General features: G+C 31.9%; 1 protein-coding gene across 3 annotated transcripts in view; it reads right to left on the reverse strand.

The window, feature by feature from the left end:
- LOC115891110 (transmembrane protein 161B) overlaps positions 1-12,493 on the reverse strand; it is a 35,094-nt gene extending 22,601 nt beyond the window's left edge. For 2 of the 3 annotated variants that reach the window (XM_030911502.1, XM_030911516.1), the window contains exons 1-8: positions 11,998-12,493; positions 11,586-11,948; positions 11,450-11,529; positions 11,163-11,378; positions 10,989-11,105; positions 4,005-4,145; positions 3,780-3,954; positions 372-623 (exon numbers count right to left, since the gene is read on the reverse strand). In XM_030911502.1, the coding sequence (XP_030767362.1) occupies positions 372-623; positions 3,780-3,954; positions 4,005-4,145; positions 10,989-11,105; positions 11,163-11,378; positions 11,450-11,529; positions 11,586-11,948; positions 11,998-12,000 (1,347 nt within the window). In that variant the 5' untranslated portion in view covers positions 12,001-12,493. The remainder of the gene's footprint in view (positions 1-371; positions 624-3,779; positions 3,955-4,004; positions 4,146-10,988; positions 11,106-11,162; positions 11,379-11,449; positions 11,530-11,585; positions 11,949-11,997) is intronic. The other variant, XM_030911510.1, reaches the window with a different exon arrangement.
- Between the last annotated feature and the right edge of the window lie 813 nt (positions 12,494-13,306).

A 13,306-nucleotide genomic window follows, 5' to 3' on the forward strand; every position in this document is an offset into this window, starting at 1 on the left:
TAAACCATTAAATTATACATAAAAACGTGCTTTGGAAATGTTTTCATAGAAATACAAAATTTTCCATATCAAAAAAAGTTACAGCGGTTTGGTAAATATGCACATTTTTGAAAAACACCCCGTAACTCCGAAGATATCGATGTGCGGTTTTCACCATCATGTTTTTGATGAAAATTGAGCTCAGGACACCGATATTAGTTTTCGTCTATCTGCTATAGAAAAGGGTGTTTCCCTTTAAAAGCGTCCAATTTGACCCACCCTGTACATATATTTTTCATGCCAACTCTGTGTTCTCACTCTATCACTCTCACTCTCTCTCTCTCTCTCTCTCTCTCTCTCTTTTTCTTTAAATCCATTAAATTCATACATACCAATTTTAAACTATCCAATGTCAAATACAAATCTTCAGTTGGTTCTTCCTTTTGTACAAAACTTCTCGATGTAGGATACTTTTCCTCAGTTCCTGAAGAGATGACGTTTGTATTATTTACATTACTGTCAATTAACCATTTCCACTGGAATTCCCCTAAAGTTTTATACATAAAAGTAAAATAGAGACATATTATTAGGGGAGCCAGGTATTGGAGAGCTACGACACATAAGTAATAAAATACCGCTGCTATCTGCAACAAAATATTTCTCTATTAGTCTAATTTTACTGCCCAACCTAAAATATAATGTTATAAGTTAAAAAAATTAATGTAGTAGATTGTTAAAGTAGGAATTTAACGTGTGGTACCAATTTCTTGGTCAATTTCAGCTAGATAGCTGCCATACTAGTACATCTCCAATTCAGATAATTGTTAATATTGTAATAAGTATTATTAATTTTTAGGCTTAATTTAATTCTATTGTAAATCAATGTTCAATGTTCCGGGTCTATTAGGCTTTATGCCAAGACTTTGTTATAATTATGGATCAATTAATATTTTTATTAAAATATTATTTTTTAAGCTTATTACATTAAAATCACATGCGAATTACATGCCGCATTGTTTTTTTCACATGATATATGCAAAATTCGTGTACATAAAACAAGTTGACATCTAGTTTTAGTGTTTTAGTATATCTGAAAGCACAATATAACATATGACGCCGTTTTTTTTTAAATGAGAATCGCTGTCATTTTATATGTAACATTATATGGGAATTCACAAGCCATTTCCAAGCAAGAACATTTCCAAGCCAACTGGACGCCGTTTTTTTTCGATCATACGGTACTACAATCTTGAAAATAAATACCAAATTGTCCCCATATGATTTTTCTGGATAGATTTGATTTCTCTTTAAATAGCAGAAATTTAAAGACCCACATTGTTTTATCATAAGTATATTAACATAAAGATTGATTTGACATGTTCTCTTATTAATCTGCAAACCAGCATTCAAAACTCAAACAAAAAATTCTATCTTACTTTTGTAAACAGTTATAATATTGTCAAGGTGTACGACGACATCTGTCGGCAGAGCAAAAAAACACTAAGCGTGTTTATTGATGGTTTATTATGTAGTTATTATATATTATGTTTTAGTTATGTATTAAATATACAGATGCATATATAAGAGAATAAAAGTAACATAACCAAACATTACCCAAAAATCTTTGTTTTTATTTTTTAGAATATAAAACAATTATTTTTATATATTAGAGGCCCAGTCTATTCCTGCTGAATAAAAATCGATAATTTATTTCATGTGACATGTGATGTGACAAAAATTAAAATAAAATTTGTTCATCTTAGATCTTATTTGTTTTTATTAATATAAGATTGTGGGGATACGTGCCTTTTATTCCCTCACTGGGTACCTATTCTTGAAAGCGAGAGAAGGGAGTGGTCCCTGGGAGCTCCCGGGGAATGCTCCCTCACTCGACCTCCCTGAAAACGAAATGTCGTATTCTTGAAGTACCGGACGCACCGAGGAGTATAAGGGAGGAAGTAGAATCGGAGAACAGCGTTGCCGGTTTGTACAACCAATAGAATTACGCAAATCTTGACAGACAGCGGCTTACTTATTCTATAGTCAGCGACTTCGGCTTGCGTACATCGCGTCTAGAGATATAATTTACTTTAAAACACAGCTTTAAAACGTAAAATTTCGAACGATTGCAAATGTAGGTTGATTTGTTTGTGTCCCAAGTCTTTGCGCCTCCCGTAAGATCAACAAAAGGGCTTTTTTGCTTGTCTTGCACTTTAGTCAATACAGAAACTTTATTCAGAGACGTATTATTTTCAAATTAAGGACATTAATACAGCGGGTGCAAACAAAAACGACTAATATCTAAATTTAAAATTGTTCAAAAAATATATATACTTTTTGGAGTTTTTTTATCCATATTCAAAGCCATATATTCTACTATAACCGTAATTTATACATAAGAAAACTTTATTGATTTTTTATTAAGAGAAGATAAATGTTCTCTTTTTATACCTTAATTTTGGTTCTCTAACAAATGCACATTTACTAATTTTAAAAATGACATGTTTAAATTTCTATCCACCCTGTATAAAACATTTTTACACACATTTAAAGAAACATTTTTATCTATAAATATTAAGTCTGTAACAGCCGAGTAAACAAAAAACATCGTAAATAAATACGGTAAGTTGGGTTAGGTATGCTCTCTCCCTCGCTTTATAGTAAGAGAACTTTTAACTCCCTAGCAACTCCCCAGTTTCTTACCCCTCCCACAATATTTTTCAAGAATACTACCAGTTTTATGATTACCACGCCCGCTTCTCTCGGGAGTTCTACTCCCTGAAACTCAAGAATAGGTGCCCTGGGTACCTATTCTTGAAAGCGAGAGAAGGGAGTGGTCCCTGGGAGCTCCCGGGGAATGCTCCCTCACTCGACCTCCCTGAAAACGAAATGTCGTATTTTTGAAGTACCGGACGCACCGAGGAGTATAAGGGAGGAAGTAGAATCGGAGAACAGCGTTGCCAGTTTGTACAACCAATAGAATTACAGCAAATCTTGACAGACAGCGGCTTACTTATTCTATGGTCAGCGACTTCGGCTTGCGTACATCGCGTCTAGAGATATAATTTACTTTAAAACGTAAATTTTCGAACGATTACAAATGTAGGTTGATTTGTTTGTGTCCCAAGTCTTTGCGCCTCCCGTAAGATCAACAAAAGGGCTTTTTTGCTTGTCTTGCACTTTAGTCAATACAGAAACTTTATTCAGAGACGTATTATTTTCAAATTAAGGACATTAATACAGCGGGTGCAAACAAAAACGACTAATATCTAAATTTAAAATTGTTCAAAAAATATATATACTTTTTGGAGTTTTTATCCATATTCAAAGCCATATATTCCACTATAACCGTAATTTATACATAATAAAACTTAATTGATTTTTTATTAAGAGAAGATAAATGTTCTCTTTTTATACTTTAATTTTGGTTCTCAAACAAATGCACATTTACTAATTTTAAAAATGGCATGTTTAAATTTCGATCCACCCTGTATAAAACATTTTTTACACACATTTAAAGAAACATTTTTGTCTATAAATATTAAGTCTGTAACAGCCAAGTAAACAAAAAACATCGTAAATAAATACGGTAAGTTGGGTTAGGTTTGCTCTCTCCCTCGCTTTATAGTAGGAGAACTTTTAACTCCCTAGCAACTCCCCCGTTTCTTACTCCCTCCCACAATATTTTTCAAGAATACGGAAACTACCAGTTTTATGATTACCACGCCCATTTCTCTCGGGAGTTCTACTCCCTGAAACTCAAGAATAGGTACCCAGGGAGGGTATTTGTTATAAGTTACCTTTTTTTGAAATTCAATATTTGTGATCCGTCCTGCTTCCTTTTTTTGGTCTTCAGTTCTATGATAAGCCATATCTAAATATGCTTGCAGATACCATGGCATAAGATAGACTTTTACGCAAACAGTAAAAATTATTATTATCAGTCTTAATATTTCAAAATTATTATCTGATAAACTAAAATATTTATAATTAAAAAATATCACTGTTTCAATAATCTGACTTACAGTGGCATATTTCTTCCAGAAAATATTCGAACAGTTAAATAGTCTCTTGAAATTGGCTTTATCCATAATATAACTATGATGAATGGTAAAGCAAAACTTATATTAAGAAGTATTTGTTTAACCCTATTTTCTTTGAAATACCTAAAACAAATAAAACTAAAAATCTGTACAGGGTGTCCCAGTGTCCCATTTTGGTTGAAATCATACGGTATCTCCGTTATTAGTAAGGATAGGAGGATGCGGTTTCTTAAACATGTCCCACTTCTTTTGCCAAACGGAAGATGCTGTAAACAAAATTTTCATAGTCCTCTTCGTTTCTGACCTACAGAGTCTTTTCGAAAATTCTGCAGTTTGGGACAGCCCCCGTATTTCCATTATCGTGAACGATATCGAGAAGATGAAAGCTGATTCCTGTAGAACTTTTTACGTAGAATACAGTGGCGTAGTCTGTTTTTCTACGAAAAAATATTCTTGAATATATGAACTAAAACTGAAGTTATGTTTTTTTATATATTTATATATCCTATATACCTATATATTTATAAATCGTATGATCCATCTTGCATTGAGCTTTTCAAAAATATATTTCACCCTATATTCATTTTCACTATTTACTGCAATATTTAAAAGAGATCACTTTCTTATTAGTAGGCCGTGATACATAACAAAAAAATCAAAATTGTATTTACTAAAACAGTCATACACACATATTAAAATTTTATTTGGGATTGAAATATTTTACTTTTGAACCGTTATCACTGAATCTCTGAATATACATATGTATAATTCTTTTTTTACCACGGGATTTATTATAACGGATGGGTTTGCAAAGATCTAAAAGTCTTTTCTTATATATCTAAAAGTCTTCTCTCAGAATTTTCCAGGTGTTCGATAGATTCCAAGATATAAAGAGTTTATAGTGGCTCCCAAAATAAAACAAGAGACAGATAGCAGTATACTTTTATATCATGGCCTACTAATAAATATGATCTTTTAATAAAATCTTTTAAATATTGCAGTAAATAGTGAAAATAAATATAGAGTGATATACAGGGTGAAGCACCTCATTCGCCTCGGTTGATTATACGAAAACAGAAAGATGTAGAAACAAAATATTTTATGGCTATATGTGGGAAGGCAATGTGCATAATTTAAAGTTATTTTGAAATGTACAGGGTTTGTCAGAACTAAGATCCATACTAAAGTTATTTTTTTCTATGAAACACCCGGTATTTTATTTTATTTTGGAATTATTGGACATAAAATATGGCATTTATTATAAGGCTCTAATATGTTTAAAAGCTTTGGTTTTTGACATATTTAAAGATACTTAAATATACATGCTATAATAAAAAAGTTTGCCAAGACCTTGTGCATTACTTTTCAGAATTAATTCTTGTGCTGACTTGAAGTCAGAGAAATAAACTTTACTAAAAAAATTTGATTACTTCCTTAAATGTATAGAGGGGTATCAAAAATTGCTGGTCTATTTTATATATTTATTTTACATAAAAACTTCGTTATTTTAAATGCAACACTATGTATTTTTTTAAATAAGTCAAAGCATATTAAACGCTCTTTCAAACTAGATTAGGGACTCTTATGCCTATCTGTCTCAGATTCTGAATAAAAAGCGATTTTTCAATATAATGTAATCAAGATGGCTGGTGTCCCCATGGCAATTTTCTAGTGACACTAAGTAGCTATTTTCAAAATCTACATTAGTTTATGGACTTTATTTAAATTTATAACAGGTTATTTTTATTTAAAGGTGTCCGGTGGCGTAGAGGTACAGGCTCGTCTACCAATCTCAAGGTAGTGGATTCGAATCCCACACCCGGCATCTCATTTGCCGACTATTTTTATTTAAATAAAAATAGTTTGGGTACCTAGGTCGACTCAGCCTTAAATGAGTACTTGGGATTCACGATCCTGAGGTAATAATAGGCGGTTGAAGCGTAGTGCTAGCCACATTACCTTCCTTGTATACCGAACGGCTCTAGTAAGGCAAGCTGTACCTTGCTACTCCCAAAGCGTTAAACGCTATATACGGGAGCTATAATTTATATTATTATATTTTTATTTAATTTGCCTACAATAAGGTTAATAAGTAAGTATATTTTTTTTATTTATTATTTTATCGAGAAAAATGAAGCAGTATCTGCTGGCGGAAGGAATAGATATGTTACTAGTGATTTTATTTTGCGAGGACAATTGCTTGAAGGGTTTATACTCAAAGATATCCAAATAGGAATTTTCTTGACAAGCGTTCCTTTGAAAAACTACTTTTCCTTTATTGCAGAGCTGATAGTGTGGTATATGAAAAACCTATTAGGCAGAAGCCTGTCGTTAGAAGTGAAGAAAATGAATTTGCCTTAATTGGCTCTTTTATAGAAGATTACCTACAAGCACAGAATATCTAGCTACGCAACAGAAGCCTCGTTACATGTATAAAATTGTAGGTAGCAAAAGGAGACAGGCTTTAAAAGTCTGTCTCCAAATCAGATATTTTGATGTGGTAGTTTCGCTACTACATAATAGAGGGCAATAAATTTAAAAGAAAACAGTTTTCTACAAACAAAATTTAAAAGAATTTTGTGCAGTGTTGCCATTGTGTAATTCATATCGTAATACTTCCTGATAAAGCCTACCTTCAAATTTGCTACATCATTTAAACATATTAAAATAGATCACAGCTGTTTTTTTTCAGAAGCATATCAAGTGATACCATAATATAGTACGATATTACGATACATGGCGTTCGATTGGGCTTAAACTTGGTATACTATATCTTCAGTGACATTGTAATATCATGGTACCATGGAGCATATAAAGTGGTACCTTCTATAGTACCATATTTGATAACATAGCAATATTAGGTCCATGGCGGCAATAGGGCTTAAACTTGTTATACTACGTATTTTCGGTGACATTGTAATATGATGGTACTATGATGCATATCATCTGGTACCATAATATAGTACCATATTATGTACATGGCGTTCGATTGGGCTTAAATTTGGGATACTACGTATCTTCGGTGATATTGTAATATTATGGTACCATGGAGCATAATAAGAGGTACCATAATATAGTACCATATTACGATACCATTTCCTGGCGTTCGATTGGACTTAAACTTGTTATACTACGTATCTTCGGTTACATTGTAATATGATGGTACTATAATGCATATAAAGTGGTACCTTAATATAGTACCATATTTTAATACCATTTCCTGGCGTTCGATTAAGCTCATATTTGATATATACTTGCGTATTTTTGATGACATTGCATTATTATGGTACCATGAAGCATATCAACTGGTACCATAATATAGTACTATATTACGTACATGGCGTTCAATTGGGCTTAAACTTGGGATACTACGTATTTTCGGTGACATTGTAATATCATGGTACTATGATGCATATAAAGTGGTACCTTAATATAGTACCATATTACGATACCATTTCCTGGCGTTCGATTGGGCTCAAACTTGGTATACTACGTATCTTCGGTTACATTGTAATATGATTGAACTATGATGTATATAAAGTGGTACCTTAATATAGTACCATATTACGATACCATTTCATGGCGTTCGATTGGTCTTAAATTTGGTATACTACGGATCTTCGGTGACATTGCAATATTATGGTACCTTAAAGTATATCGAGTGGTACCATAATATAGTACACTATTATGATATCATTTCCTGGAGTTCGATTGGGCCCAAATTTGGTATACTTGCATTTCTTTATAAAGATTTGTTTAATTAATAATTTTAATTTATTTTATGAATTTTAATTTATTGTTCGATGTCGTGACAGCAACTTTTATGCCGAACTAATATATTATTAATTGTACCTGTGTCACTTTTTAAAATCTACCGAGGTCTATAATATATAAATAACGTGGCAAACGGAAGAAATTTGTTATTATAGTATTTTTTAGTCAGTTAACATTTTTTGTACTGTATTTTAATAAATTATTTCCGTATTTCATTACTAACGTTCCAGCATTAATAAATATCACTATCAATCGCCCTGTATATTATTAATTTTAAAGGTAATTAAAGGTATTTTCTTAGTTAACATTATAAGGTATAGTGTATATTAAAAATGTATATGTTTTGTAATAATATACTTAAAACTATTTTAATAGCCAAAGGAATAATTAATATAAGTGTATCTGACAAGAAAAGAAGAATAGAAAGAAACACATACTGCATTATACACAATAAAAAAGAATGGGATGCCAATTCAAGTCTTTTGAATCTGGCAACTGTGCATATTTAGCCGAGCTATAAGGCCGTCGACGAGCCGTGGATCCAAAACCGAAAGTTCAAAATTTCTAATTATATTCTGATTATGATATTGTCGCGCCATCTAGTATTCTATTTGTGCAATTTTAGCTCTTTCATTTCGAGTATTTTTCTGTTGCGTAGCTAGATATTCTGTGCTACAAGTCATCTTAATATAAATCAAAGATCTAGTTTATTTTTCTTCATAAAATAATAAATACTTACTTATTAAACTACTGTAGGTAAATTAAATAAAAAGTACTGGTTATAAATTTAAATAAAGTCCATAAACTATTGTCGATTTTGAAAATAGCTACTAACTGTCACTAGCAAATTGCCATGACAACACTAGCCATCTTGATTGCCATTTTATTGAAAAATCGCTTTTTATTCAAAATCTGAGCCAGATAGGTATAGGAAACCCTAATATGGTTTAAAAGAGTCATTAAATCTGCTTCGATGTGTTAAAATAGATATTTAAAATAGACTAGCAATTTTGGATGCCCCTGTATACATTTAAGGAAGCAATACATTTTTTTAGTAAAGTTTATTTCTCTGGCTTCAAGCCAGCACCAGAATTAACTCTGAAAAGTAATATACAGGGTGTTGACAAACTTTTTGATTATAGCGTGCATATTTAAATATCTCAAAAACCAAAGCATTTAAACATATTAAACCCTTATAATAAATGCCTTATTTTATGCCCAAGAATCCAAAAATGAAATAAAATACCGGGTGTTCCATAAGAAAAAATATAACTTTGGTACGGATCTTAGTTCTGACATACCCTGTACATTTGAAAATAATTTTAAATTATGCACATTGCCTCTCTACATATATCCATAAAAAAAATTATTTCTACATCCGTTCGTTCGCGTATAATCCACCGAGGCGAATGTGGTGCGCCACCCTGTAGATTTTTGAGAAGCTTATGACAAGCCAGATCATATAATTTATAAATATACAGGATGTTCCATTTAAGAAAACATAACTTTAGTTCGTATCTTTAAAAATATTATTTTCGTAAAATAAAATACTACGCCACTGTATTCTACGTAAAAAGTTCCACTTCTTCTCTATACGGAGGGTGTCCCAAATTGCGAAATTTTCAAAAAGACCTTGTAGCTCAGAAACTTAAAAAAAGAGGGCTATGAAAATTTTGTTTACGGTCTCTTCCGTTTGACAAGAAAGTGGGACAGGTTTGCGCAAACCGCACCCTTCTGTCTTCACTAATAACGGAGATATCGTATGATTTCAGCTAAAATGGGACACCCTGTACAGGGCGATACAGCGTCTCATAAAAACTTTACATCGCGTTTCTGATTTGAGATTTTCACTCCAAACTTTTTATAAAACATTCGGGCAGAGTTGCGCACATTTGCACATTTTTGTCTATGTACAGGGTGATTCAAAATTTCAAAGACATTTGCAAAGTAAAGTTATATATTTTTAAATGGAATGTTGTAGTTGGTTAGGTCATACCTATAGTTTTCCAGCCCAGTGGATATGCCCTTTCAATTTCATTTTCAAAACTACCATAATGTCAAATTCTATACCGAGTGGTTTTTGAAACATGTATAACCATGTTGAACTGTATTTTTATCATAAACAAAGATCATAAACGAACCGAGTCTTGTTTAAACTTTTTGTTTTAATTAGTACTGTATGATCGAAAAAAAAAACGGTGTCAGCGATGATTATGAAATGAAGATCGCTGTCATTTTATATGTAAATTTATATGGGAAATGTCATCGATCGTCATAAACATCATTTACCAGCCAACTGGACGCCATTTTTTTTCGATCATACGGTACTTTGTGTATATAAAATATATATTTAATGATTAATTACGTTTCATTTGAAAATATAACATAAAACTTGTCATTTGGCCTTTTTATAGTAGGCGTTTGATATTGAAATTGTTATACCTATCTGGAACCTGATGCAAAATAACCATAAAATGGAAAATAATTGAATGTCGATTTTGAATATAAAATTTGTTTATCAAGTATCAAAACATAAAGTTGGATAACTACGTAAATTTGTCATAAAATACAGGGTGTTCCATTTGAAATGATGGAGAAATATACATCAAGTTTTGTCTCACTCTGTATATACCATACAATACAGTGTATTTTGGATTTGTTTTTTTTTTAAATTTCGGTAAAGTTTTAAATACGCAAAAAACTTGAGCAAAAAAACCACTTTATATAGAATGACATGGTATTTTTAGAATTAAATTTTATTATATTATTTATTATATTTATGACAAATTCACTGAGGTACATAAATAAAATATAGTTTTCAATTCCATTTAAAAACATACAACCTGAGCTTGAACGTACTGACGACCAGGTCGGAGCGACCAGCATTTTATTTAATGGTATGTATTACTGGTCGCAGTGACCAAGATGTGACCGCTTGATTTCTATTTTTTATCATTTGATTAAATAGCCTGGCCATTAGCTGGGCGTTGCAACCTGGTCGTCAGTGCCTTTGAGCTCTTGGATTGAAAATCTGAATTGTTACTTTAATTGCCAAAATTATTATTTATTCTATATAATTTCTATATATTTTATAAAAAAAAAATTGGAACAAGAATTTCAAATAAAAAACCTGATATTAAACCTTTTAAAAACACTGACATCCTGTATAACTTAAAATCTCTAGCTTTATACCTTAACAGGTCCCAATGCATTTTAGCCATTCTTATACCAGGAAAAGTCAACACAGCTCCTAGTGTCGAACACCAAATGGCTACACAAAATTTAATAAAAATTTTTGACGCAGGACCTCTAAATGAAAATAGCAATTACATATTTATTAATTAATCAAATTTGAATTACACTTACGAAGAATAAAGTCCCTGCTTATTTAAAAATGTTGTTGCACTTTCATTAAAACAATTATATGCATTCTCTAATCCTATTTCAAGTGTATTTTCATCTATAATTAATACTATCATCGCAACTAACAAGTACATAAAACCCATAACAATACAGGTTGATCTTTCTCCTATAGATTCTTCCCCTTTAAAATACTGAACAGTTAAACTTAGTAGAAGTTTGCTACAGTGATATTAAGGTAAATTAAATTGCAAAAATTAGTTGTTTTCTCGAAAGCTATTATAAAAGGATACAACGCAAACAGAATTACAAGCAAACACCAAATCATACTTAAATTTACTTCATCTCTAATTGGAAACCATAACTGATATATCTAGAAGGGAAATTGTTAAATAAGGTAAAAAACTTAAATTCTCACTAAAAATATACTTCTGTAATAATATATACAACAAAGGCATATAGAGAAAAATCAACAAGCCATTGATATTCACTGTAAAACTTTAAATGTATAATATCCATATAACAAACTTTAGCAGTCTCTAACTGAACATCCAAACATCTATCAATGTGAAAAGTCTCAGAATTTTTTTCATTATAGTTTTTGGTTTTCTTTCCTTTATTTTTATCTTTTGGTATATTAGCTAATTGGCGTAGTTCTTCATTTGTTGGATAAAGATATCTTATTAAACCTGTAGAGCACATTAACCATTTTGCAAAAGAAAAATGTGCTCCTAATTTCTGAATAACACTTATCATAATAAGAGTTATGACTAATTGAGCACCAAGTAAAGCCTAGAATGAAGAAAATTATAACTGCATAGTAGCACAAATTAGCCCTTACCATTTCTTTAAATTATTTTCAGCACAAAACTATTACCTAAAATCATCCATACTAAGTTTATTTATAGAACGGCTCTACAAATTTTAGTTATGAACGCGTTAATGAACGGTCAGGACAATGGGCATAGTCAATTATTAAATTAAACATTGCTGCATATTAAAAACACTAAAAAAATTAAAAAGAATATTGAGAGGGTTGTTAGTATAGGTTTATTAGGTTCGCTGCCAGAATTGTTCATCCAGAAAATCCAGGTCCAGGATATAATGATATAATATCAATTCAACATTATACGAAAGTTTCAGATATTATTATGTTAAAGAGAAATAGGAATTTAAATAAACCACTATTTTATTCATGTTCATCAGAGATGTTCATGTTTTGTTGGTATACCGTTTTGTTTAGTGGGAAAAAATGATTTACTTATCTAGTGCAGAGTCTAGTGTTATTAAACTAAAAAGCCCGTTCTCAGAACTGCGTCGTGTCGACAGCGACACTGATTGACACTTCAAACGACCAATGGGAGCTGTACAAAATTCAAACAGCTGTCAATTTTAAATTTAGTACAGCTCCCATTGGTTGTTTGAAATGTCAAACTGTGTCGCCAGCGACACGACGTCGTTCTGAGAACGGGGCGGTACTAAATTTAAAATTTAGTACAGCTCCCATTGGTCGTTTGAAGTGTCAATCAGTGTCGCTGTCGACACGACGCAGTTCTGAGAACGGGGCTTTAAGCCCCGTTCTCAGAACAGCGATTGTCGCCAGATACACGTCAAAAGAACCAATGAGATTTGTACAAAATTCAAACAGCTGTCAATTTTAAATTTAGTACAGCTCCCATTGGTTGTTTGAAATGTCAAACTGTGTCGCCCGCGACACGACGTTGTTCTGAAGCCCCGTTCTCAGAACAGCGACTGTCGCCAGCGACACGTCAAGAGGACCAATGAGATTTGTACAAAATTCAAACCGCTGTCAATTTTAAATTTAGTACAGCTCCCATTGGTCGTGTGGTGACAATGTTGAAAGCGACATTCCTACTCTATCCTTGGTGATACTCGAATATCGAGACACGTCCATAGAGTAATAACAAAAACACGTCTGTCAACGGTCAACGATGTCACACACACACTCTCACAACACATTCTCAACAACTACTACGAATAAGTTTACTCAGCCTTCTTTAAACTGTGTATTTGATTAAAGTATTTTAATAAAGTGTGTACTAATAAGTTTACATCATATTAATTGATAACCCAAACCGTTAGTACCACAATTGGTGACCCCGGAATTACCTCGAACACGCAACAATCGA

This window comes from Sitophilus oryzae, unplaced genomic scaffold (genome assembly GCF_002938485.1).
Source record: "Sitophilus oryzae breed Bouriz unplaced genomic scaffold, Soryzae_2.0 scaffold_1179_pilon_pilon, whole genome shotgun sequence".
Classification (NCBI taxonomy): Eukaryota; Metazoa; Arthropoda; class Insecta; order Coleoptera; family Curculionidae; genus Sitophilus; species Sitophilus oryzae.